General features: G+C 55.4%; 3 protein-coding genes across 3 annotated transcripts; all 3 read left to right on the forward strand.

The window, feature by feature from the left end:
- The first annotated feature begins 518 nt into the window (after window positions 1–518).
- HOXB9 (homeobox B9) lies at window positions 519–5,128 on the forward strand. Its single transcript, XM_059047130.2, has 2 exons — window positions 519–1,035; window positions 3,679–5,128. The coding sequence occupies exons 1-2, from the start codon at window positions 519–521 to the stop codon at window positions 3,912–3,914; spliced, it is 753 nt and encodes a 250-aa protein (XP_058903113.1). The 3' UTR covers window positions 3,915–5,128.
- A 7,039-nt stretch (window positions 5,129–12,167) lies between these two features.
- Window positions 12,168–13,826, forward strand: HOXB8 (homeobox B8). Its single transcript, XM_059047133.1, has 2 exons — window positions 12,168–12,591; window positions 13,519–13,826. The coding sequence occupies exons 1-2, from the start codon at window positions 12,168–12,170 to the stop codon at window positions 13,824–13,826; spliced, it is 732 nt and encodes a 243-aa protein (XP_058903116.1).
- A 2,217-nt stretch (window positions 13,827–16,043) lies between these two features.
- On the forward strand, window positions 16,044–19,499 carry HOXB7 (homeobox B7). The gene is made up of 2 exons (XM_059047136.2): window positions 16,044–16,567; window positions 18,670–19,499. Exons 1-2 carry the CDS (start codon window positions 16,168–16,170, stop codon window positions 18,921–18,923), a joined length of 654 nt encoding a protein of 217 aa, XP_058903119.1. The 5' UTR covers window positions 16,044–16,167; the 3' UTR covers window positions 18,924–19,499.
- The last annotated feature ends 6,344 nt before the right edge of the window (window positions 19,500–25,843 follow it).

Raw genomic sequence — 25,843 nt, forward strand, 5'->3', positions numbered from 1 at the left:
GGGGAGAGGGCTCCACAGCCAGCGTCCCTTCCGAGGCAGCCCGCTGCTTTCCCTCCGCCTCTCCTCCGCCCCCGCCGCCCCATAGCGAGAACGGCCCCCCTTCCTGCAAAAAGGGGGGGGGCGGCCGGCAGCTCGGGCTGAGGTTACGTGGCCGCCGGAGCCCTGACGTGATAGCACATTGCATCAGCATAAAACAATCCATCCTCGATATGGAATGCGGTGCGGACGGATGACAGCGAGAGCGCAGCCCCCTCGTCCGATTGATTTATGTCGGAGCTGACGCTTTATCAGGCAGTCGGAAAAACTTTGACCAATCATTTTGCAAGGAGCGCTGAGCCAGGCTGCTCCACTGTACTTTGTTGGCTGAGAAGTTGAGCAGGGGTGGGGGTGGGAGGGTGGGGGGCTGGGGGGTTCGCGTCCGAAAGCCCTCACACCGGTCCGGGTGCCACCTCTCCCTGCTTGGGCGCCGCGCGCGAGCGCTTCCCTTCCCCCTGCGAGCGCCCGGATAATGTCTGAGAATGTCCATTTCTGGGACGCTTAGCAGCTATTATGTCGACTCGATCATAAGTCACGAGAGTGAGGACGCGCCTCCAGCCAAGTTTCCTTCCGGCCAGTACGCGAGCCCCCGGCAGCCGGGCCACGCGGAGCACCTGGAGTTCCCCTCGTGCAGCTTCCAGCCCAAAGCGCCGGTGTTCGGCGCCTCCTGGGCACCGCTGAGCCCGCACGCGTCCGGAAGCCTGCCGTCCGTCTACCACCCCTACATCCAGCCCCAGGGCGTCCCGCCGGCCGAGAGCAGGTACCTCCGCACCTGGCTGGAGCCGGCGCCGCGCGGCGAAGCTGCTCCTGTGCAGGGCCAGGCGGCGGTGAAGGCGGAGCCGCTGCTGGGCGCGCCTGGGGAGCTGCTCAAGCAGGGCACGCCCGAGTACAGTTTGGAAACTTCGGCGGGCAGGGAGGCCGTCCTGTCTAATCAAAGACCCGGCTACGGGGACAATAAAATTTGCGAAGGAAGCGAGGACAAAGAGAGGCCGGATCAAAGTAAGTTATAAAAAGTGAGGAAATACCCAGGCCGAAGGCCAGGCGAGGGGGAGGGGGAGGGGAGAGGCAATAAACTGCGGACAATGTGAAGGGAAACCGCGGCGACGGCCGGAGAGCGAGCGGGGGCGGAGGGAAGATGGAGGGAGGCAGCTGAGTGCCCCAGAAAGGGAGACTGAGGCCGCTGGAGGAGCGCCGCCCCCACTCCTCCAAGTCCACGGGGGACCCGGGGCGCAGGGACCAGCTCGCCGCTCTCTCGGCCTCCTTTCCCCCACGCCCCCGAGGCCCGGGCTGAAAGCCCGGGAAGAAGCCGACCACCGCCGGTTGAGAGAGGAGCTGGCAGGGCCGGGGAGGCCGCCAGCGAGGCCGAGAACGCGCGCGGGCCAGGGCGGGAGTGCACCGGGCTGCCTGCCGGGCACCGCACGCTGGCAGAGCTCCCCGCGCCACGCGCACACCGTAAAAGCCGGCCAAGGGCTAGTGGGAGGGGGCTCATTAGGATTTTATTTGCGTTGCAACAGCTTGACGGAGGATTGTTTTTAGCAGATCTCGCTCAGTAGCCGCTCAGGGTCCGCAGCCGGCGCCGGGAGGGGCGCGGGAAGCCCAGGACCCCGAGACTGAGCCTCCTCCCCGGATGCGCCGGCCCCTCCCCGGGAGCCTTCCCTCCGGTCGCCCCCTCCCCTCCGTGGCATACTCGCCCCGGTTGCAGCTTCCTTTTCTGCGGCTCCAGTTACTCTCCGCGAGGCTTCCTAGCCCCAGCGAGAGCTGTCCTCCTCGCAGGGAGTTGGGGAATCGCTTCCGAACTTCGCGGCCGACCCGCTGCGCGGAGAAGGAGAGATCCCGAAAGGACCCTGGGGAGTAGAAGGGTGGTGGTGGGGAGAGGCCTGCGGAGAGGCTAACTTCATCCTCGGAAGGTCGTTTCTCACCGTCTCCCACCCGTCCAAAAGCTCCCCCGCCAGGAACCGAAGTCTGGCTAATTTCCAGGATGTGCTGCTCGCTCCGGGCGGCAGGAGGGGAGTCGCGGATTTTTCGTTTTTTAAGGTTGAGAAGGGCAAATTGGTCGGGGCTCTTAGCCCCCCAGCAATAACCTGCAGGATGGTGGGCACAAGTCCTCACCCCTTACTCTTTTTGGAGAGTGAGGGTCAGATTTTTTAGTCTCTGCTTGCCCTGCCGGATTTCCCATTAGCAGAGTGGCCCTTTGGGGGTGCCCTTGCCTACTGGAGGGTAGAGAGCTGCCCAGCTCCCCTGAGGTCTCTGTGAGGTCCCACCACCTCCAACCTGCCAGGTTGAATCACAAGAGTTGGCATTTGGGTAACACACGGCTCTTCCCAAACCCTCCCTGCTCACACCCAAACAGACCCCCCCACCCCAAGCCCACAAACTCTACCTGGAAAGTCGATTACTGCAAGGCAGCAGTTTGGCTAGAATCAATTATTAACAGTTTTTTTTCCTCTTTCATATTTAATGCGGCTGTGGGTCCCATCCCAGGCAAGCACATTAAGGAAATAGCACTGCAAATTGGTAAGACACGGTACTTAGTGTAGGATGAACCAGATTTAAAAAAAAAAAATACTCAGTGCTTTTCATTTGGGGTGAAGGAATCTAGTAGAGGGTGGCTGTTATTTTTAATTGGCTCTGCTTTATTTGGCAACTTTTCTGAGTTCAGGGGTAAGGAGAAAAGAAGCCTGTATACATGTTTGTTTCCTCTTTTTTCCCCTCTTCTACTCAGTCACCACTTCTCTTTCTCTGTTCCCTCTCACCACATGGAGCCAGTTGGAGTTAGTTATGCTCTGAAGGACTTCTGTTACCCCCACATGATCCATGGCTCCCCCCCCCCTTAGGACTGGACCAATCTTGCATCCCAATTTCCCTGAACTTACTTTAACCAAACTGCAAGCTGAGCAGGAGTGGAAAAGGAGACTATTGCAACCATCAGTTATCTGTGAGCCCACAGCACTCCCTTGTCCACAGGCTGGAGTTGATAAATGGTTGCAATTGGGTTGCATGTGAATTGGAGTGTGCTAGATGTTTGCGTCTCTAAATGTGAATCCCTATTTGTGGTGGGGGGGGGGCAGTGAGATATCTGCACAGACACACATGGCTGCTGCCATGTGGCCAAGAGATGCAAGCTTGTGATCAAGGCAAGAGGGTGTACTCAAACTGGACTGGAGGGCCAGGAGGTCTCTTGGCTGTGGCTGAGCGGAAGCCACTCTCCTCTCCCCCAGCCCAATCCTTCTCTCACCTCTCAGACCTAGAGCCAGGACCCTTCAGTCAGCCACCGCTAGTGAGTCTGGTAGAGCTGGTGGGGGAGAGGGCTTTAGCCAGGCTGGGCTCTGACCTGAGCCCTAACCAGTTCTGACCCAAGTGGAGAAAGAGACTGAGTGAGGACCTGGGGCAGGCAAAGCTTTGGAAGTGGTGAGAAGTCTGGCACATGTTTGGCTCCATCCTGTCCAAATAACTCACCTGGAGGTGCCTATAGCAACTCTTGGCCCATCTCTGGAAGCCTTTCTGGGAACCTGAAGGCCCAGGTGCCTCTTTCTCCAATGTAAGATGGGGAGTGGAGACCAGGGGTGCGCCCTCTTGGAAGGAGAACACGGGGGCCCTTCACGCCCTTTCCTTTCTTTGATTCTATCACTGCTTCTCTTTCAGCCAACCTCTCCGCCAACTGGCTGCACGCTCGCTCTTCCCGGAAAAAGCGCTGTCCCTACACCAAATACCAGACGCTGGAGCTAGAGAAGGAGTTTCTGTTCAATATGTACCTCACCAGGGACCGTAGGCACGAAGTGGCCAGACTCCTCAACCTGAGTGAGAGACAAGTCAAAATCTGGTTTCAGAACCGGCGGATGAAAATGAAGAAAATGAATAAGGAACAGGGCAAAGAGTAAAGATTCCCCCCAGCCCTCCCCACCCCTTCCCCATCTCATGCTTATTTATAAGGGATGGCTGTGGAGCCTATGCTGTCTGGGATGTATTCAAGTGAATGGGGAAGGGGGTCTTTTTCTTCAAAGTCCTTTTCTGCATCTAGAGCCTCTCTCCTTTCCTTTGCCCTCACCTGTCCTTCTCTTCTCCCTGGGCCTCAGGAGGGAGTTTTATTGATTTAGAAGGTAGATGTAGTTGGTTCCTAAGAAGGTGATGGGCCCCAAGGAAAGAGTGCCCTTAGTAGAGCCCCTAGCAACCCTCTTAATTTTCCTGGGGAGCCCCAGCCCCTCATTTTCAGCCTGCTTGTTTCCCCCCTGCACCTATCCCAAAGTCACCCAGGGACACTCCAACTGCACACAGCCCACCTGCATAAAGCCTGGACCCCACAGTAACAATGGGAAGCCCTCACAGTCAACACTCCAATGAAGTGACGCCCTAAATGCAGACCATCACACCCCAAATCTGGCGGAATAGCCCACAGACCATCAGGCAAGTCCAGGGTCTGCCCCTGATGCAATTACACACCAGGCAGAAGTCTAGAGACACACTCCTGAATGAGGCGCTGCAGCTCAAAGGGCCCAGCATCACAACACCATCCCCACGGAATCCTTAACTATACCTGGGCATGGACTCAAGGGCAAGTGGGATAAATTCAGCTCCCGAGCTAGTGGGTTCGAAAGGGCAAGGAAAGGCAGCGGTGGTCTTATGAGAGTCTCTTAGGTTTTGTGAAGGTAGTCCACATACACACATTTTGCTGCAGGAAATGTTTAATTCTGCATGTTGTTTTCCTCTCCTTCCAACAAAAGGAGGTCAGATCGTGGGTCGTAAGCCTTGGCAATGTCGTCCTCACGTTCATCTGTGTCCCGCTTGACAGAGACTGTAGCTTGTCTTGCTCAACACCGGCCCTGCATTCTTCCACATCCTCTCCAGCTCTGAAATCAACTCTGTTCGGCCAATCCACCTTGCACCAGCGAGCCAAGTCGCCCCTGTAGAAACCCCCCTCCACCCTCCATCCTCTGCTAGCTCTACCCCTCCATAGGCAGAAAAGCCAAGTCAGGAGAACCCGATGGAGAATTTATTGTGAATCGATTCCCAGGCTCCTCTCCAGAGCAAGTCGTGGAGGAGCAAAGACTCCCCGGGCGCTCGGAGCTTGATTTCTTCCTCCCATCCTGCCCAGTCTGACCCCTGCGGGAGGAGCCCCGGGCTTGTCAGCTGCCGCCCCAGCGCAGAAGCGCAGAGACCAGCCCCAGTGCCTGGCTTTGCCTCCCGACTCGGGCCTGGATGGCGATCTGCGCGCGCGCGCACGCGTCTGGGGAGCAGTCCCGCTTGCTAAGGAAAGAGGCGAAATCGCACCTAAGCATTAGGCCGGCCCTTACTGTCGGCTTTCTTTCCTCCCCCTGCTACCCCACCTCTCCAATCCCCTTCAATTCATGGACTCTCGCTCCTGCTTCTCCCGACCCTGCAAGGGGACATTCCAGTAGATCTTCTTTTGCTTTGTCGGTGGCAGTCGTGAAATTGTGCTGTGTGTTGTGATTTCTTTGGGGGTGATTGTCTCGCCTGTTTTCAGTTGTTGCTTATATGGGAGGGTTGTGGGTGGGAGTGGGGAGGGCGAGGGGCTTAGAGCTGATTGTTTTGGAAGGAAAAACACAAAGAAAATGATCAAAAAATATATATCACGCTAGAAAATAAATCTTTCCTGTGTGTCATTCTGTGTTGGCTCGCCTCACCTGACCAGAGGTAGAGATGCTAGTTCCAAGAGGGTGGCTTGGAATAAAGAGAGAGTCCTGTGCCCAAGAGGTTGCAGGGTGGGCTTCCTAGTGGAGCTGAGAGCTGGTCCAGACCAAGGTTCCCAAGACCACTGGCTAAACTGAGCAAGAGCCTTGCAACAGGAGAGCTGGGAGACTGGAGGGGGAGAAAAGGAAAGATTAGTGGTTTGGAGAGGGGTCTGGGTCCGCAGGGAGCAATGAGAATCTTCCTCTTAAGTTGCACTAGTGACTTCCCCACCACCTCCAGAGCCAGAGGATGGCGAGGCCTGCCCTGCCATCCCTGGAAGCAGGTCCTCTCTCAGCTGGCTGAGAAAGCCACTTTGCTTTGGCCACTTTAAAATATATCATGCAAGTGAAGAAGGCAGTAACTTCGGTCTGCTGTTCCCTGCAGCAGAAGGATGGGATGTAGATAGAGGCCTCCGGAAGGCCAGGCTGTCCTTTCTTCCACTCAAAAAGAGTAAGCCCCTTGGGGTTTTCAATCCCCACCTGGAGTTTGAGGCTCCAATTTGAGCCACAGGGTAGCAGCCTCGGTGTAAGGCGGGTGGAGTTTGGTAGGGGTGGAGGCAGCTCCTACAGGCTGCGGGAGATGGTTGAGTGTGAAACAGAAATGGTTCAGGAGGAAAAACAACAACAACAAAAACCCCTTCCCAGTCGGACCCCAGAATTAAATTCGGTTTCAAGGCACCTTTCTGTCCCCCTCAGACTGTGGCGTCCCACCAAAGCCTCAAATGGGGAGCGCTGTTCTCGGCAGTCCAGCCGTTCTCATCCAGCCGCCGGGATTCTGTGCTTCTGCCGGGCTGGCGCTTGGGACCCGGCCTCCTGCCAGAGCCTCCCACCGGGCCCACCCAGCAGCGCTGCAGTCCGCGGAGACCCTGACGTTGGGGTAGAGGTGGGGACAAAGCCTGGCCCTCGAGAAAGCAGCCTGGAAGCGAAAAGGCCCTGCCTACCCCTCTCCGGCGAACGGAAGGATGAGCTAATCGGAGAGACAGCAGGAGGCAGGAGAACGCGAAGCTCCTGATACGGCTGGGCCCCAACCCGCATCCTCCGAGGAGGGTTCCAGTGATATATAACGTGAATCTGCCTTTAGAGCTTGCGTAGAATGGGCTCCCTCCCCATCCTGGGCTCCCAGGAGCCAGCCCGTGCTGAGAGTGAGCCGAAAAGGCCAGATTCCGCCCAGAGGAAACGCAAGAAAGTGAGGCAGGAACTGAACGGAGTGCTGCGGGGTAGGGGGCGAGGGCGCCCCGCGGGAAGCCTCCGGCGGCGTCTGGGTCCCCAGCCCGGGGTGGCTTCTTTAAAAACAAACAAAGGCGAAAACGCGGAGACTCGGAAGCCGGAGATGGGGAAATCTGCTGTCATAAAAGAGAGAGATTCAGAGAGGGGGACCGGGAGAGTGCGGCGAGACAGAGGGAAGCCAGGAGAGGAATTCAATGCCGTGTGCGCAGCAATAAAATAATATGACCGCTATAAAAGTTTATAGCGTATAAATTTCTGAAGGTTAAGAAACTAAACAGCAGCAAAGCAAACAGTGAGGGGAAACTTTCCGGAGCTGAGAGAGCCACAGCTGGGCCTAGGCTCCGGGCCTGGCGGGCGAATGGGTGGGCCTGACTGGGCCGCCCCCATCCTCACCCTCCCGAAGTGCAGGGCGCGGGGTTTCCGGGGGCCCCAGGGGGCAAAGAGGGGCGAGGAGGGAGGGGGGAGGGAAGAACACTTTCGTTGTCACAAATGCTTCACGGAACGCAACTGGGACTCGTCTTTGTTCTTCGCAACACACCCCCTTCCAGAATCGGGCGTCATAAAGAGAAGCCCCCTGAACGCGCGCGCGCGCGCACACACACACACACACACACACACACACACACACACACACACAGGTCCGGCGGGGCCAGACGTCTGGGCGCTGGCAGCCTCTTGATCCTTTTACAGTCTCGTCCCATCCTCTCAGGCCTCCTCTCCCCCCACAAAAAGCCCAATTGTTTCCCCTAAGAATTTGAAACAATCGTGTTGGGTTTGAAATGTGCTCGGCTCCCCCTTTTACAGGCCATAAACGGCGCACTGCTCGGCGGTCTCTGCCCTAAATTAGGGGCTTGAGGCGGGGGGTGGGGCTAGAGAGAAAAGCTTCTGGTTTCTTTTTCGCTCCTTATCCCCTCTCCGTGTTTGTTTGTTTTGTTTAAATTTTTTGTAGCTTATCTGCACAATTTTATGAACCACTGCCTGATTTCCGACGCCTTTTCTCTCGCCCGCTCTCATTTCCCTCGCCCTTTTCTGCTAATACTGAAAGTTTCTCCGCATTGTCGCCGCACTGGCTGGCTCTCTGAGAAGCTGGAGGAGCCGGTGGCGGCGGCGCCTTTTCTCATCATGGCCGCTAGATGGCACCCTTGCTCCACGTGAAAATCCCCCGTGCTGCGGCAGCCGGCGCCCGCGGCTGCACCTCGCACTTCGGTCGGCCCTGAATCTACGTATCGAGCGCTACCAAAAGTCATGAATAATTTGCCCAGAATAAAAATATAGGGTTCATTGTGGCCATTTCCCCCGTTTTGTAGATTTGAGATATAGTGGCGTTGACCCCCTCTCCTCTCCTCAAACGGTCAATTTTCTGAATTTCCCCCAGGAGCAGGGCTCAGGGCTTCTCACCCAGTTTCTACGTTCGGTGGGACAACAAATGCATGAAAACGGGGAATAATAGTAATAATAGGACTAGTGGATCCAAATAAAAGAGGAGGATTGGTTCGGAAAAATGAGATTATCCGGGGAGGGGGCCAAGAGGAATGTCTGCGGATACGGGTGAGCAGGTCAGGTGAGAGGGGCGAGCCGGCAGAAGGTCGGATATAGAGGAAGCCGCCCCAACCTGCTGCGGGATCGGCGGGAGAGGGAACCGGGTGAGCCAGCCCGGGGTAGGGGTGGGAGCACTTTAGGGAAAACGGATCCGTGGCTTTGGCGGGGATTCGGAAGTGCCCAGAGCCGGCGGGGCGGCTCCGCACGGACCGAGGCTCTAGAGCCTTTGTATGTGGCCGGGGCTGGGCGGGGCGGCGCCGGGCGACCCAGGCTCGGGGCAGGGGCTCCCAGGAGGGCGAGGTGCGAATGGCTCGGATATTTCCTCGGTTGATCTGGGCGCTCCAATCTGGGCCGCCAAAAAAGAGTGCGTTTTCCGGATGGATGTGGGAACAGGCGCAGTGCAGGAAGTAGGGGCTTGGTTCTCCCCGCGTCCCGTCCCGTGGCTTCCAGGTGAGAGCTCGGGCTCCGTGCCCCGCGGCCCCGGCCCCAGACAGACCTGGGGAACACCGGTCCCTTCGCAGCTTAGCAGCTTGGAGGCCTGGACTTCAGGCATTTCTCGCTCTGAGACCTGAGCGCTGTCAGCCTGCCCATAGCCCCTTAGATTCCACATTTCGACCCGGCCCAGCCGATTCTTGCCCTCCATCCGGACAAACGCGTGTGAGAAATGGATCCCCCCCCCCTTAAGATTAGCCCCGCTGCAGCCTCTTCTCTCCTCCCCCAGGACCGGGTGCGAAGAGGCTAGCGGAGTTTCTCAACTTGAGTTTCTCTAATAAATCTGCGCTCCGTTGGGTGTTTATAAATTATCTCCTCGCTCTTTCTTGTTTTTTCTTATAATAGAAACATTTTCCTCCCATCAGGAATTTCTGGCAGGGTGTAGGGATGATTTAGAACAAACCATTGAATTTCTACCTCACCGGTGAGTCCTCAAATCATGACTATAAAATCCCCAGCACTTGATAAAAATGTTCTCTTCGGCAACAACTTAACTCTGCTTTCCCAGCGCTGCCTCACCGCCCCCTCAGCCTGGCGCTGAAAATTCAAGACCCTGGTCCTCTCCCCTCCTTTTCTCCTTTCTCTCTCTCCCTTTCACCCCCTCTCCCAATCTCCAGATTCACTTTTGAAGGACGAAGTGGCCCCACCGGTACCTTCCCTTTGGAAAAGGTGATAGTTTCATTTTTACAAGGGTTGGGGTGAGTGGGATCCCCAAAAAGCACCCCTCCAAAAGGAAGCCACTCTCTCGTGAATAAACAATGGATCAATAGTGGATCGAATGTATTTGTAAAGGCTCCCCCTTTGTTGCTAGAAGCTTTCTTTATCTCTCTCTCTCTACCTTCCTTCTTTCCTTTCCTTTCCTTTCCTTTCCTTGCTCAGTGAGCCACTTCAGGAAGCCATTGGTTTGGACCCTCAGATTGGGGCCTTCTAAAGCCTGGCCACCATTGTCACTAGGCCCAGTAGGCCAGGAAAGGCAACTGGCAAGAGAGTGTGGTATCCAGTCAGCTGGGTCCTGCAGTCTGTTTCAGGACCTAGGTCCTCAGGTCTGGAGGGAGAGCAGGGTTTAACTAGAGGCTCCCAATGGGAGAGGAGAGAAAATGGGGGACTCAGTGACCTTGCTGCATCCAAATCCCTTCTACCCCAAAGTCAGTTTAGGTAGTGACAGTAGCTCAAAGGACGGTGAAGGCTAAATGGTGCCCCTCCCATTCATACACCCTGAGGTCACTGTCCAGGGCAGAGGAGGGCACAGGACAGTGGGCACCAAGGCCAGGCACCAGGGCAGCCCATTCCCTCTGATGTGCTGATTAGCCTGGAACTGCCCTCTCAACCGAGGGTGATGCGGAAGGTGTGGAGGACTGTCCTGGGAAGGTTGGGAGCCAGTTGGGCTTGGTTACTGGGTCCCAAGGCCTGGGTGCAGGACTGGGGCGGCCCAACTGAATGTTATCCTGCTGGTGGCATCAGGCCCCACTCCCATCACACAGAGTTGGTCTGCCAAAGGCTTACTGACTAGGCTCCAGTACCTTCTAGAGACCCCCTCCCCATTCCAGCAACCCCCTCCCAGGCCACCCGAGGTTGTGTAAAACTGCAGAATCACAGTTGCAGAGTGAGCTTTGGTCAGGACTTCACTACTGCCCGTTAACCAGAAAGTTTCGGCTCTTCCTCCTGGTGCCTCCTCAAGCTCTCCTGGATCCCTTCTCCAAAGAAAAGCCTTGTTTGTTTGTTGGAAAGTTGGTGAGTGGCCTGGGTGGGGCAGAGAGTGTGGTTTGGGGGCTTCGGAGAGGGAGTGGGGGCAGGTGCTTCAACAGCTGAAGGAGGCGGGAAATCGCTGAAAAGTCACCGTTTGCGCCGAAAAAACTCATAATCATTCTCATTTCGGCTTTGTCACCCCCACCGTGCTGCAGTCGGGCGGCGGGGGCGATCGAAGCTGCAGTTTTATAGCTGTAGAGGAAAGAACTCGTAAAATGCTAACAGCTTTTATGCGCTGCGGCATAAACAACAACAGACTCGGCTTTATTGCGTTTTATAGTTTGTTAAAGAGTTTACAGCCGTTTTTGGGGGCCGGTTACCCAGCCGATTCCCTCCACACGATAGTTAAACCTTTATCAATAATAAGGAAATTGATCATTAAAGCTTTAAATATGACTACCTCGTTTGTTTGAAAATATGTTTAGGAGAGGAAGCTGTATGATTTGATAACTTGTATTAAAATACCAATTACATTTATAGGACCTTTTAAAACTCGGTGCAATTAAACCGTGTTCTTTTACATTTTTCCGAAGCGACCCTGACATTTAAAAAGACTCCAACTGCCTCGTTAAAATCGCGAAATTAACGGCGTGCCTACGCCTGGCGCGTTGTGTATGTGTGTGCGTGTTTTTTTCCGTGCGCCCCACATCAGTCTTTGGGGGTGGTCTGCGAGGGTATTTGATTTGTTGTGAGGCGAGAGATATCTCATTAATGTAGGTAGTTAAACAGATTTAATCCGTATTCATTCTCTCTCCCCCCTCTCCTCCCCGCTCTCTCCCCCTCTCCCCCTCTCTCTCCCAGGGTGTTTTTTTTTTCTTCCCCTCCTTTTTTTTTTTTTTTTTTTTTTTTTTTTCCTCGCTCTGTCCTCACTCCCTGGCGCTCTCTCGCTCTAGCTCTCTCTCTTGCTCGCTCTCTCTCGCTCTCACCCTAGCTCTGCGTTCTGTCCGGGAGGAGTACGGAGAAGCCAATAGGATGCGGGGTCTCTAATGGATGCAAATGATCATGAAAAGACAGTGCAAAATATGAAACAACTCATTTGCAGGGAAGTAAATCACCGAAAACTGTTTATGAACTGGCATCCCTTCTTCGAAATGTAAAGCGAGGACCTCTTTAAGTGGCGGTATATTTTTTTGGGGGGTGGGGGGTGGGGGAGGGCGAGCGAGCCGCGGCTGCCATGCAAGCTTAGACTTTTGGAGGCTTCGCGGTCCTTTTCTATTCCTGGAAATCACAAAAAGTGTGGTGGCTTCGAGACCTTCTTCGCCTTTTCTTTCTTTTCTTTCCCCCCCCTCCTCCTTTTCCTCTCCTTTCCTGGCGAGGGTGACTAGGAGTCGGCGAATCCGCGGTTTTTTTTCTCTCTCTCCCTCCCTTTCCCCCTCCCCACCCCCTCCCCAACAGCCCCCAACTATAGCCGCCGCCGCCGCCGCCGCCTCAAAATTCAATAAAATGAGCTCTTATTTCGTCAACTCACTGTTCTCCAAATACAAAACCGGGGAGTCCCTGCGCCCCAATTATTATGACTGCGGCTTCGCCCAGGACCTGGGCGGCCGACCCACCGTGGTGTACGGTCCCAGCAGCGGCGGCAGCTTCCAGCACCCGTCTCAAATCCAGGAGTTCTACCACGGGCCGTCGTCGCTGTCCACGGCTCCCTATCAGCAGAACCCGTGCGCCGTGGCGTGCCACGGGGACCCGGGCAACTTCTACGGCTACGACCCGCTGCAGCGGCAGAGCCTGTTCGGTGCGCAGGATCCAGACCTGGTGCAGTACGCAGACTGCAAGCTCGCCGCTGCCAGCGGCCTGGGGGAGGAGGCGGAGGGGTCCGAGCAGAGCCCGTCTCCCACACAGCTCTTCCCCTGGATGCGCCCGCAAGGTGAGCTCGCGTCGGGGCCGGCGGGGGGAAGGGAGACCCGGGGCCCAGGCCGGCACGGGGGGCCGGGCAGGCCAGGAGCGGTTCCGCCAGCCCCTGGAAGACTTGCTTGCTCCGTTCAGATAGGCTCCCCCTTTCCTTCCTTCCTTCCTTCCTTCCTTCCTTCCTTCCTTCCTTCCTTCCTTCCTTCCTTCCTTCCTTCCTTCCTTCCTTCCTTCCTTCCTTCCTTCCTTCCTTCCTTCCTTCCTTCCTTCCTTCCTTCCTTCCTTCCTTCCTTCCTTCCTTCCTTCCTTCCTTCCTTTCCTTCTTTTTTTGTTTCCCTTGAAGGAGGTCGCTAAGCGACATTTCCTGAATCCATAAACCCCTCACCCTGCCTGACTTTTTTCTTCTTCCCCTCCTTTTTTTCCCCTTTTACTGTTTTATGGGGGGTTGTGGAGAAAGGGTGGTGGGAATGGGGCGCTCAACTTTTGCACTTCTCAATTGCTTTATAGTTTAATTACCCTGAAGAAACTTTTCTTCTGGGGCAGAGGCTCTGGGGGCTTTTCAAGGCGGGTCCATTCGTCCCCATCCTGGCTTTTTTATTCTTACTTTTCCCCCTCCTTCACATCCTTCCTTCTAAAGTTAATGGCACTTTTAATAGATTCAACCACCCCCGCCCAACTCTCTGGTGCTGGTTACCAGGGGAGGGGGCTCCCCTTTCTGGCTCCCTTAGATTCAGTGGTGTCTGATCCCCCTCACTCGCCCCCCCGCCTCGTCTGACCGCGGCCTCCCAGCGCTTCCGCCCCTGCACGGGGTAGAAGGTCCCCTGCCCTTATTATACTGGTCTCCTAGGCTGGTTCACGAATCTTCCAACCTTCTCTGTCTCTGCCCCCTCCCCCACCCTCCCCTCCCCTCCCCTCCCCTCTGTCTCGCCCTTTCCCCCATTCCCAGCAGCCGCTGGACGCAGGCGAGGCCGACAGACCTACAGCCGCTACCAGACCCTGGAGCTGGAGAAGGAGTTCCTATTTAATCCCTATCTGACTCGCAAGCGGCGGATCGAGGTATCGCATGCGCTGGGACTGACAGAGAGACAGGTTAAAATCTGGTTCCAGAACCGGAGGATGAAGTGGAAAAAAGAGAACAACAAAGACAAGTTCCCTAGCAGCAAATGCGAGCAGGAGGAGCTGGAGAAACAGAAGCTGGAGCGGGCCCCAGAGGCGGCGGACGAGGGCGACGCGCAGAAGGGCGACAAGAAGTAGGCTCCAGCTGGGACTGCCAGGGCCGCGGCCGCCCTGCCTCCGCGGGTCACCCGACAGCGCTGCCATTGCCCGCCCCCGCCCGAGAGAGCTCTGGCCCCGCGAGCGGGGCCCGGAGCCTGGCCTCCCACCGCAGCGTCCCCGCCGCGCCAGTCCCCGCTAGTGGTAGTTTCTCGTAATAGCTTCTGTGTGTGAGCTACCGTGGATCTCCTTCCCATCTCTTGGGGGCCGAGGGGCAAAGAAAAGGATTTTAAGCAAGGACTCCCTCTCCCTGCTAGGATGAGCGGCTGCGGCCTGGCTGAGCCCCACCCCCACGCCCCTGCCCCGTGTAAAAAGCCTCCTTGTGCAATGGTCTTTTTTCCTTTGAACGTGCTTCTTTGTAATGACCGAGGTACCGATTTCTGCTAAGTTCTCCCAACAACATGAAACTGCCTATTCACGCCGTAATTCTTTCTGTCTCCTCTCTCTCTCTCTCTCTCTCTCTCTCTCTCTCTCTCTCTCTCTCTCTCTCTCTCTCTCTCTCTCTCTCGCCTCGTCCTCATTTCCCCTCCCACCCCCCTCCCCGCTGCCCTCCCTAGCTCGCTGGCTTTCTCTCTGGCTTCTCTCTTTTCCTCCACCACCCCCACCCGCTTTGGTTTGACAATTTCGTCTAAAGTGTTTCTCAAAAGAGGTTACTTTAGTTAGCATGCGCTCTGTGGGCAATTGTTTAAAGTGTTCTTAGGTTTACTGTGAAGAGAATGTATCCTGTATCCGTGAATTGCTTTATTGGGGGGCGGGAGGGCTAATTATATATTTTGTTGTTCCTCTATACTTTGTTCTGTTGTCTGCGCCTGAAAAGGGCGGAAGAGTTACAATAAAGTTTACAAGCGAGAACCCGAGACTTGCCCGGCCCGCGCTCCTCATTTGCTCCCGGCGCCTTACAGAGCTGCGGACGGGGGGAGCCAGTCACCGGGCTCCTGCGTCCGCCTGGCCGCGCAGCGGAGGGGGCGGGGGCTGGAGGCAGGTGGTGCGAGTCCCTTGGCCCAGGGGCGCAGGGGGTGAGGGAGGCGGCTGTGCGTGATTGGAGGAGAGACGAACGAGGGAGGGGAGCCGAGAGAAACCCCCTCCCCCTCCCTTCGCGTTCCGAGGCTGCCGGCCCCGGAGACCCCCGAGCCCAGGCCATGCTGGAGAGATGCGTCTGGGCTGGTGGCTTTATCCCCCCACCTCCCCCCCTTGTTTTTGTGTGCCCTCTCCTGTGTGTGTGTGTGCAGGGGTAGAGGTGGAGTGCGGAGCTGCTGAACAAGCTGAAAAATTAAAAATAAAAAAATTTAATGTTTTTCGTACTCTCGTGAGGGGAGCAGGAGGAGAAGGGAGACGCTCTTCCCTGCCTCTCCCTTTCTGGGACTTGGCCACCTTTGCCCAGCTCCGAGGTGGTGGCTCGCCGCCTTCCTTCCTTCGCTCCCTCTGGTTCTCCAGCAGCCACGCTCGACTGAGGCATCCGCCTGCAGGAACCAGGAGAGCAGCATGCCGGGCCACCCTCCTCCCTTCCTTTCTCTTCCCACCCACCCCACCCCCTTCCTTTTTACATTTTCAAACCTTTTTTTTATTTTTTTATTTTTTAGCCACCAGAAACCGCAGCATCCAACGCCAGTGGGCTGGATTCCGCGCCTCTGGGAGCACCCAGGAAACCTCACTCCGTCCCTGCCCGTCTGGGGCAGAGAGAGAGAGAGAGAGAGAGAGAGAGAGAGAGAGAGAGAGAGAGAGAGAGAGAGAGAGCGAGCCTTAAGGCCGGGCTCACCTCGCTCCTCATCTCGGGAGAAACGGACCAATTCCGGACCAAGTCCCCCCAAAGGCCCAGCCAGGCTGAAGCGGTCCGGATTAATAAAGACTTGGCCTGCCCCCACCCACTCACCCGGTTGTATGCAATCCCTGCGTTTTGTTTCTGGCTGGGTAACGGGCTGGGGAGGAGGGGGTGACAACAAGGATCGCTCTCGGAGGTTATTTATTTTCCCTTCCACTCAATCCCTTCTTCCCCAAATCTCGCCTGCAAGCTGCCTCCAGCCCACGGGGGTCGACAGCGGCCCTTGAGCCCCCAGCCCCAATCCACAGGGCCTGGTTTTCTCATTCATTATTGATCATATTTTATAAATCCAACGCCACACAATTTTTTCCACATTACCGGGAGCCGTGGGGAGGCTGCCCGGCTATTGGCAGAGGGGACGTCACGTGGGCGGGGTCACGTGGTCCAGAGAGGAAAAAGGGGGTCCTTTTTGGTGTAAATCTGGACTCTAATTCTGTAATATATCAAGGAATCTCGTAAAACCGACACTAAAACGTCCCTGCCTACAAATCATCCGGCCAAATTATGAGTTCATTGTATTATGCGAATGCTTTATTTTCTAAATATCCAGCCGCAAGTTCGGTTTTCGCTACCGGAGCCTTCCCCGAACAAACTTCTTGTGCGTTTGCTTCCAACCCCCAGCGCCCGGGCTATGGAGCGGGTTCGGGCGCTTCCTTCGCCGCCTCGATGCAGGGCTTGTACCCCGGCGGGGTGGGCATGGCGGGCCAGAGTGCAGCCGGCGTCTACGCGGCCGGCTACGGGCTCGAGCCGAGTTCCTTCAACATGCACTGCGCACCCTTTGAGCAGAACCTCTCCGGGGTGTGTCCCGGCGACTCTGCCAAGGCGGCGGGCGCCAAGGAGCAGAGGGACTCGGACTTGGCGGCCGAGAGTAACTTCCGGATCTACCCTTGGATGCGAAGCTCAGGTAACGCCGCGCACCGAGCAGTCCCGAGCGGTCCCGAGCCGCAGTGGCCCGGGCACATTCCCCGGAAGGCGCCCCCTTCCCGGCCAAGTGCCCCTCTCCGTGTCCAGAGTGCTCCTGGTAGGAGGTCGGCCCTGGGGACGCGGCCCCCCACCCCGAGCCGCGACCCGTCGCGCCGCCCCTATTCCCGTTTTTGCTTGGTGCTCTCAGGTTCGCTCTGCTTCCCTAGCGGATCCCTCTCCGCCGACGCCGCGGCGGCGCTCTGAGCCCCCAGCCCACCCCCCCCACCCTTCCTCCCGGCCTTTTAGCTTTAAATATTTATCAGCCGCGCCGGCACGGGCTGGAGAGGAGGCCGTTTGTCTTGCGGAGGAAGGCTGGGGTTTGCAGAGAATAGCCATTAGGGTCTCCCCCCTCCCTTCTCCCTTCCCCAGACGGGGATCTCAGCTCTGGGTGTGTCCCCCAGCCCCAGCTTGGATAAGGTCTAGGGGAGGGGGCTGCAGGGCTGAGCAGTTCTCCCCTCCCCCTTTCTTCCCAGCCAACCCCGCTCCCCCATTATTCCCTTCTGGACAATTAGAGGTGAGCTCTAGAGGCCTGGCGGGAGGAGGGGGTGTGAGAGGTGATGAGGATTCAGCCATGGACACAGAGCCAGAGAGGCAGGTGGAGAGAGGGGGGCTGAGGCCAAGGGATAGCAGGCTCCTGACCCCCAGGAAACTTGGGAAGGGGGAGGCAGGAGAACTAGAGAAAGGAGCAGAGGCCTCAGGGGAGTACAGCTGGCTTCCTCAGGTGCCCTTCCTAGCACCCCTGGAGAACTGGCCAACTAGTTTGCAAGTGTCGTTCCAGGAGGGTGGAGGTCCTTTTGGGGGAGAGACTAGGACTCCCAAAGAGCCAAATCAAGAGTTAGAGAGTGCAGGCCACTGAGGAAGCTGCTGCAGGAACCCCAAGAGACCAGGGGCTCCGTGGGGTCTCCTGACAAGCCTGTCCCAGACATCCTTCATAATGTTGTCCTGGACTCAGAGGCCAGTCTCAAGGTCCAGAAGACCCAAGACTTGTGGTCAGAAGGTCCCAATCTAGCCAGGGTTGAGGGTCAGGAGGAGCCCAGCTCTTACACTTTCAGTATTAGTGGTCACGGTCCCCATTACCTGCTTCATAATTTGACTGCCTTTCCAGCTGATTTATTAAAGCCCCAATTTTTCTGCTCATAAACATTTCAGCTTGGCTTTTATCTGACTTGAAATTAGGGCCCCTAGCCCCTCCTCCCACTGTCTCCTTCCTAGGAGGGCTGGCACCAACATCTCCCCCAAGCCTCCTCAGGGTTTGGGGCCTAACCTGGGAAGCTCTTCCCTTCCCTTCAGCCCCCACCAGCCAGATACTGAATGTTCTACCCCAACCCAGGCTGCTGTCTCTCCTCTCCCTCTGTGCCTTCCTGGAGGCCCAAAGATTGCTTTGGAGGGCTGGATTGTCTGGGCAGGTGGGCAGGCAGGACAGCCTAGCCGGTCTGAACCTCAGCCACTCACTGGAAAATAGTCATCAGAAGGCAGCTGCGCTCCAAGGAAATCTGCAAATTCTCACCTCCTCCTCATTCCACAACAGGCTGGGGGAGGGGGGAGACTGGACCTGTGAGGCTCTTTGTCTCCTTTTCTTTTTGGGAAAAGCCCTCAGGCCAGGCCTAGAGTCTCACTCCAGGGTCACTTGCATGGTTTCTGTTGTCCTGTACTCCCAAAGACCATCAAAGTCAGCATGCAAAAGGGAGACTTGGGGTTCCTGGTCCCGGAGGATTAACTGCCTTTCATCCCACATACACCCCTTTAGGCACAGGGCCTTCAAGAGCCAGCAGGTTGGACCTTGTGTTCATAAGCCCTAGGCTAGAAGACTTCCTGGGTGGAAGATGGGAGTGTTTGCCTTGGGAGGCCTGTAGAAAGGTCTGTACGTTGAGGAAAGATGACAGGCATAGGCTGGGGTATGGATAGTGACAATTTGATGTAATGGGAAATAGGCTCTTCCAACCACCGATGCCAAACCGCATACAGGGTCCAAGAGGGAGGTGAGCACTCTCATGGCTCGTTCCTCACTCACTGATTTTTCTCCTGCAAATAACATCTGCGCAGGGACCGACCGCAAGCGAGGTCGCCAGACCTATACCCGCTATCAGACCCTGGAGCTGGAGAAGGAGTTTCACTACAATCGCTACCTGACGCGGCGGCGGCGCATCGAGATCGCGCACGCGCTCTGCCTCACCGAAAGACAGATCAAGATCTGGTTCCAGAACCGCCGCATGAAGTGGAAAAAAGAGAACAAGACAGCGGGCCCCGGGGCCACCAGGCAGGACAAAGCCGAGGCGGAGGAGGACGAGGAAGAGTGAGGGACAGAGAAAGGGCAGAGGAAGAGAGACGAAAAAGGGAAAGAGAGAGAGAAACCCAGCTCTGGGAACTGAACCAGGAAACTCAAGTCAAATAGGGAGGAAAAAAACCTATTTAAATGGAAAGCAGTTGATGTTTTTTAAGGAGAGAAGGTGAAATTTTGGTTTCTTAACACTGAAAAAAATACTACCTATAGGAAAGTCCATCAGGTTTGTTTTGTACAGTATGGGAAGGACATCATCTACCTGTTCTGTAGCTTTCTGGAATTTGCCTCCCCTTTCTATGTCGCTAATTGTTAAGGTCTTCGGTAAAAACTTGCTGTTTTGTAAGCCCCATCTTTGACGCTGTCTGTGTGGTCTGTGGGTCTGGAATAACGTGTGTGGTTCCCCGGCTTCCTGAGCAACCCCCTCTTCCCAGTAGCGGCACTGAAGGGGCCTTAGGGAGCCCCAAGGACCCACCAACTAGCTCAAGTGTCCCCTCTGTGCACCTGGCCTGCCCGCTGCTCCTTGCTTCCACCAGCCCCTGTGATCCTCTTTGCATTCTATGTGTATCTGAAGGATGGAGAAATAAAAGCAATTAAAGATAAACAGATCCCCTATTTTCTGTGTCTCCCTAAGGCTGGGAGGGGGAGAGGGATAGTCATGCATCCCAGCACCCCTTTGCTCCAACTTCTGCTGCTGGCCCATTTCTTTCTGTGCTGGGGCCTGCTCTTTTTTCTTGTGCCCCTTGCTCTGGGGGCTGCCAACTAATGAACCTCGGATACCACACACACACATTCCCTTTACATTTTTTTACACATATTGACACACAGATGCACCCAGCCACACCTATTTACAGGCTGACACAGCACATAAATAAATATATACATTGTCACACACGGTCACAAACACCCATATTCATATGTTCACATATAAACATACAGGCATTCACACATCCCAAACCCTGCTCAGAACACGTAGTATTCACATTGACTCATACAAGTAAACCCACATTCATACTCACAGACACATTTATACATACCAGGGTATACTCACACATTGGCTCATAAAACACACAGATTCACATTTGCCCCCAAGTAAACACCTCCTTGAGTCCACACACCCAGTCGCACACATTCACAAAACAAAACAAAAAACAAACCCCCCACAGTTCCACAAACTCTTCCTCATTTCACACCAGCTTGTGGCTCGGCGCTGCCGCCGAGGCACAAATACAGAGCTGAAATCTGAAGTGCTAGGCCTCAAGCGAAGAAGGAGCGGAAGGAAAGGGAAGGTGACCACCCAAATCCACTCCCCCTTCTCGCGCCGGCGGGCGGGCGGCGTTGGGCAGAGGCCAGGCCGGCGAGCAAAAACCTCCCGGCCGCCCAATCAGGCCTCCAACGTCAAGATGCTCCTGGCTTTCCGCTCGGTCGGCAAACATTTTCCGCAAGAGCTATTCGGTTATTTGACTGCAATTTATTTTACTTTCATTTATTTTAATTTATCTCATTCTAAATTGACCCAGCGACCCAAGTAAAACTTGAAATTGGGGGAAGAAAATGAGCGCCGATAGCGAGAAGCTGAGCGGTGCGAACTACCCGGCTGCTGTGGCCGCATCCCTGCTGCTCCGAGCCCGGCTGCCCGCCTTCCGCGGGCTGCCTCTGAGCCTTTCTGCCCGCTGTCCGCGCTGCCGGCAACCTGGAATCTTCTCCGCAGTACAGAGAAAGAGAAAAAAGAAAAACATTTGTGTGTGGGGGAGGTTATTTCCTTTCCTGCATTTGGGCTCTGGTAGCTCAATTCAAACTTCGGGCGTATTTCAGGGGACCTGGGAAACCTGGGGTGAATCTGGGTTGTTGTTTGTCTCCAAAACACCCCCCTGATTGAGGGATAAATACCCAGAGGACGGTGCCTACATAGCTAGACCTGCGGAGTTGATTTTTAGGATCTATTCGATTATAAACCCTGGATTATTTAAAGATCGGGCGTCGGAACAGAGAAGGGGAAGAGGGTTGGAAGGAAGCTTATTTCAGGAGAATCTGTTTAATCTGAATTTGTAAGTAAAAGCCTCCTAAACCTTCAGTTCCCTCATTAATGACCGCAGAATCCCTCCCCCCCCCCCTGCAGAGCACAGGGAGTTGTCCTGGGAACCTGGGCGTGTGGGCATTTGGGTGGGAGAGTCAAGGGTCTGGCTTTACCCTCCTCCAATTTCTGGGGTGCAGTGGCTAGAGTATCCGCCTTGGCCCCCATTAGCCTCTTTAGGGCAAAAAGTAGGCCCTAGGAGATCCAGGGCTCCACACCGGCAGTGCTACAAGCTTCACAGGTGGGGTTCCCGCCATCTATAATGCTGGGAGTGAGGGGGGCATTCAGAGGTGGGAAAGGGGGCACTGAAGCTTTCATTTTGCCCTGATGCAAGTGGCAACTCTGGACACTAGCTGCTGCTCCTAACTCACCCCCAGATTGCCTTAGAATGGTCCCTGTGTGGAGGTTTTGGGGTGAATTTTTCCTGGAAGAGGGGGACAGAACTCCTGTGAGAATAGGGAGGTTCCAAAAAGAACCCCTCTCCCAGCTGGTTGCTTTTGCCTCCTCTGCCTGATTCCCCACACCCCAAATCGCACCCCTTCTCAGATTGGGGTTTCCCCAAAAATCGAGAAGGAGAAGAAAAGAAGATGGCGACTGAGAAAAGCGTTGCTGGTGGAGCAGCCATGAAGAAATGCAATAAATTCCTTGTTGTTTTATGAAAATTTACAACTTTGTGATAGAAGTTTATGAGTGGTTGAATCCAGCGATTGGCCAGCGCCGGTCATGTGGCCGGGCGATCGTGAACATGAACTTTTTATCATTTCCCTGGTGGTTATAATGCAGCATTCTTTTGGACACCACACCTAGGTCGGAGCACTGTCGTCCTTCAGGGCTCCAGCCTCTTGATATTTTTATACTTCAGTATCAGCTCGATAAAGCAAGAGAGAGAGAGGAAAAGCGAGGAGGAGAGGAAATAAGAGAGAGAGAGAGAGAGAGAGAGAGAGAGAGAGAGAGAGAGAGAAGGAGGGGTGGGAATTACACAAAAGAGAAAAACAAAAATAATTTTAATTTCTAAGTTAATTTGCTTGCTGATCTGGGAGTTTAGTCATCATGGAGGGTAAATGGACAATCTGCCCAGGACTGCAGCCTGATACCATTTTTCAAAGCCAGAACTTACTCCATTTTCTATGCAAATATCAGAAAAGCGAACACCCTCTCTTCCCAAGTCAGAGAAGGGGAAGCAACGGCTCTCAGGTTGGGACAATATTATCTGGAAGATGAAGAAGAAACCAAACGCGCTCTCTCTCTCTTTTTTTTTTTTCCCTTTCTCTCCACCCCCTTCAATCGGAGGAAAGAAATCCCAAGCTCTGCAAAGGTAAGGGAGATTCTACAATTTCTTCTTATTCTTTTGCATTGATTTTATAGGGGGTGGGGCTTGGATTTGTCTCTATCTTCCCCACCCCACCAAGACGGGGCTGAACCCCACCTCTGGGCGCTGCAGGGAGAAGCTTCCCAGGACATTCGGTGGCCGAGAGAGGGGTGGCTGCTTCCTGGAGGGGGAGCAGGGCAGGGAGACGGGAGGAGGAACCGAAAGGGGCCACGGAGGCGAGCTCTAAGTCGCCTTTTTAAGCTGGGAGGAGAGGTTTAAGCGACGGGGCTGCAAAAGAGAGGATGGGGATGTCTGGGCTTCGGACGCCAGCAGAAGCCGGTTGCGACGGCCTCTGTGGGTTTGCACCTCCTCCCCCTCCCACCATCCTTCCCTTGTTCCGGCCTCCCCCAATTGCCCCCGCGCAGTTCTCTTGCCCGGTGCGGGTATCGGGTATTGGTGGTTTCCCGGCAGCACTGGCACAAGGGGCGGTGGCGCTGAGGGACGTCCTGGTCTCTGGAGGGCCTGGAATCTCCGCAGAGGCCAGCGAGGGCGAGGAGGCGTCTAGAGAGACACAGAAAGAACAATTCACAGAGAAATAATCATTATCTCCCTTCGGAGATATTTCTGAAATTAAAGGGCTGTGGGTGGAGGCACCCAAATCGAGGGAGACCTCCCAGGAAGCATGCCTGAAAATGCCCAGGTCGTTCGCCACTCCCGCAGGAGGGAGCCTCGCTCTGCAGGGAGACAATTTTGTGGTTTTTAACGCGGTAGGTTACAGCGTGTTGATTTCTGTGCAATATTGGTTCTATTACTTGTGTTTTATTGGTATGGATTTCGGTGGAGGAGGAAATTGCCGTGTGTGTCTTGATGTGGAAACATTTCAAACTTTCCTAGATCCAAATGTGATTGTGAAGAAGCTGTTTAACACGTTGTTTTAGGCATGTAAACAAAAGAGAAAAACAAAAACAAAAAGGGAAGAATAAAATTAAAAGAAAATCCCATTAGGGGACCTGCTGGTGTCCGGACCAGAAAGCTGCCTGGCACTGAGCTCAGACAGCTAATCCTGTCCCTCCGGCGCCTGATTTCATTCCCCAGCCAGGTCTCCGGGGGCGGGGGTAGGGGGGAGAAGAACCGTAGGGCGGGAGGCCGAGATTCCTAAAGTAGCTGGTGGGGTTGAAAAAAGGCACAAGTTACTAGGTGAGGACTTAAAAATAGAGAGGGCTTCTGGGGAAGCTGCCAGACGACAGATAAGGGACTGAGGGCGCGGAGGGCAGGAGAGACTGTGATTTAGTTTGGTTTGCAGGAATAGGTGATTGCTTTCCTCTTTTTAAAGACCAGATGCAGGGCATTCAGCCTCGGGCCTCTGGCTGCCCAGGGATTGTGGGGTCTGGGTGTGTGTAGTGGGATATTGGCCCTCTCAATCCTAAGCTGAGAAGAGAGAAGCAGCCACTTGTGGCGCTGGAGGGGGGCCCCTGGAGGCACAGGTAGATGCAGCAAGCCGGGAATGGGTGCCTAAAGGGACTCCTCGGCTGCATAGCGAGAGAAGTTCTCGGCCAGCACCCACAGCACTAAGAGCCTATTCTCAAAGGGAAAATTCCCCAAACCCACCCAGACTAAAGGTCTTTTTCTCCTGTAGTCTTGGCGGGGTATAAATCATCCCTTAGACAGTTTGCTCTGACCCAAATTATGCGGTTTGCTGCCATCTACCGTCCGTTTGGAGACATGCGGCTTCGGCGCCGAATGCCCCGCGACACTGCCCGAACCATGCCCGACGACTGGAGCCCCCGCCGCTCTGGTTCGGCGGGATTCTGGGGACGTCGGCCCAGATTGACGCTTTCCGCTGGATCTTGGTTCCCGCCTGCCCGCGTGTGAATTGGAGAACAAGCGTTCCCTCCCCCTTGTCAGCCTCATCCCAGTTCCAAACCTGGCGGCTGGCTGAGGAAAGCGGCTTTTTCTAGGGCATATTTAAAAAGGACTAATACTTCATCCCGCGGGCAGGGGGCCCTGAATCAAAGGATTGGGGGATCAGAGTCGAGAGCCCTCTCCCCGCTATCCCCCTCCAAGCTCAAGAGGGGGATCACCAGGGCCGCTAGCGAGATCCGAGGCCAAGGCTGTTCAAGGTTTATTTGGTTTTGTTTTCGGCTAAGGGAGGTGTCCCACAGGGGAGGCGCTGGCCCGGGCAGTTCCACTCGGTTGTCAAAAGACAAACCGAGTCTGTGTTCTCCGGGTTGGGAGGTGGGTCTTGCCAGTTTCTTGGCCATTTGAGTCTGTGGCGAAGGAATTGAGCCGAGTTTTCTGGAAACTGTTGGTGTCTTGCAAGTGAGTGTGGGTCCTCTTCCCTATTCCCGATCATTTCAAGCGAAATCGACACAAACACGCTTTGGGAAAAAACGGGGAGTGGGAGTGGGGATCAATCAGTAAGGAACCCAACCATTGTAATTTCCGTTCTTGCGGACCCTTCATACCCGCTTAAGCCGACTGCTTTCCCAGAAGCTGGTGGCGAGGGCGGGGGTACGCGCCACTGCCGCCGAGGTTGAATATTGGCCCCTGTTTCACGGGTTACTGATTAGCTCGGGCTTTCAAGCCGCAGGAGGAAGCTCTGGCCGCTCCTTTCAAGGTGCTGTGGCCCCAGTTCCTGGGCGGGGGCTCCAGGAAATTGCCTTTGGTGCCAGGCAGGCCGAGGTGTTACTAGGGTCTGGTCCGGAGCTGCCGAGGTCGAGGGGCCCAGCGGTACTGGGGGCAAACGCGGGGGCTGCGGCCCAGAGCCTGTGGCGCCTCGTGAGTCTGGGGCGCAGGAGCCCTTTCAGCTCTTCTGCAGAGAGTGACTTTCTGGCGGCTAGAAGGCCCGGCCCAGTGCCGGAGGCCCCGAGGGAGCGCTCTCCTAAGGTCTTGGGCCCCTTGGAGGTTTTTTTTGTGTGTGTGTGTGGACAATCCGAAGGACGGATGGGGAGGGGAAGGCGGCTGGTATAGAGGGTTGAAACCCTTAAGGGCTCTTAGGGTGCCCAAGGACCTGGGGAGAGGGAGCTGAGCTGCCACTGCACCCCCCCTCCATCAGAGAAGATGCCGTTCATTTGCATAATGGAAATGTCTTTGTACTGTGCTTTGGACTGGCCAATTTTAAGGCAATGTTCTCTCTAAACAGCTCTCAAAGAGTGGGCGAGGCCACACTGCTCCCTCTGGGAACATGTGTTCCCCCAAACCAGAGAATCACAGAGTCTAGGGGAAGAACTGGGTTGAGATGTTTGAATTCACCCCACTCTAATCACAGTTGGGAGTGGGGTGGGGGAAGGTGCCCACAGTCCTAAGAGCTGGGGGTGGGGGGAGCTTTGCAGCTGAGAGGAAGTGGGAAGCCTGGACAATGTCTCAATCCCCTCCCCTCCACACACCTACTGGCAAATATCCTCCCTGAGATTACCGGTGCAGGAGAATTTTACTCCAGAGCTGAACACAGCTTAGACTTTTCTCTGGGAGCTGGAATGTGTGTCCGTCCACAGGACCACAGGGTCACAGCTCAGAAAATTACAATTATAAATCCTGCCTGTGGGATTTCTATGCA

This window comes from Kogia breviceps, chromosome 19 (assembly GCF_026419965.1).
Source record: "Kogia breviceps isolate mKogBre1 chromosome 19, mKogBre1 haplotype 1, whole genome shotgun sequence".
Lineage (NCBI taxonomy): Eukaryota > Metazoa > Chordata > Mammalia > Artiodactyla > Physeteridae > Kogia > Kogia breviceps.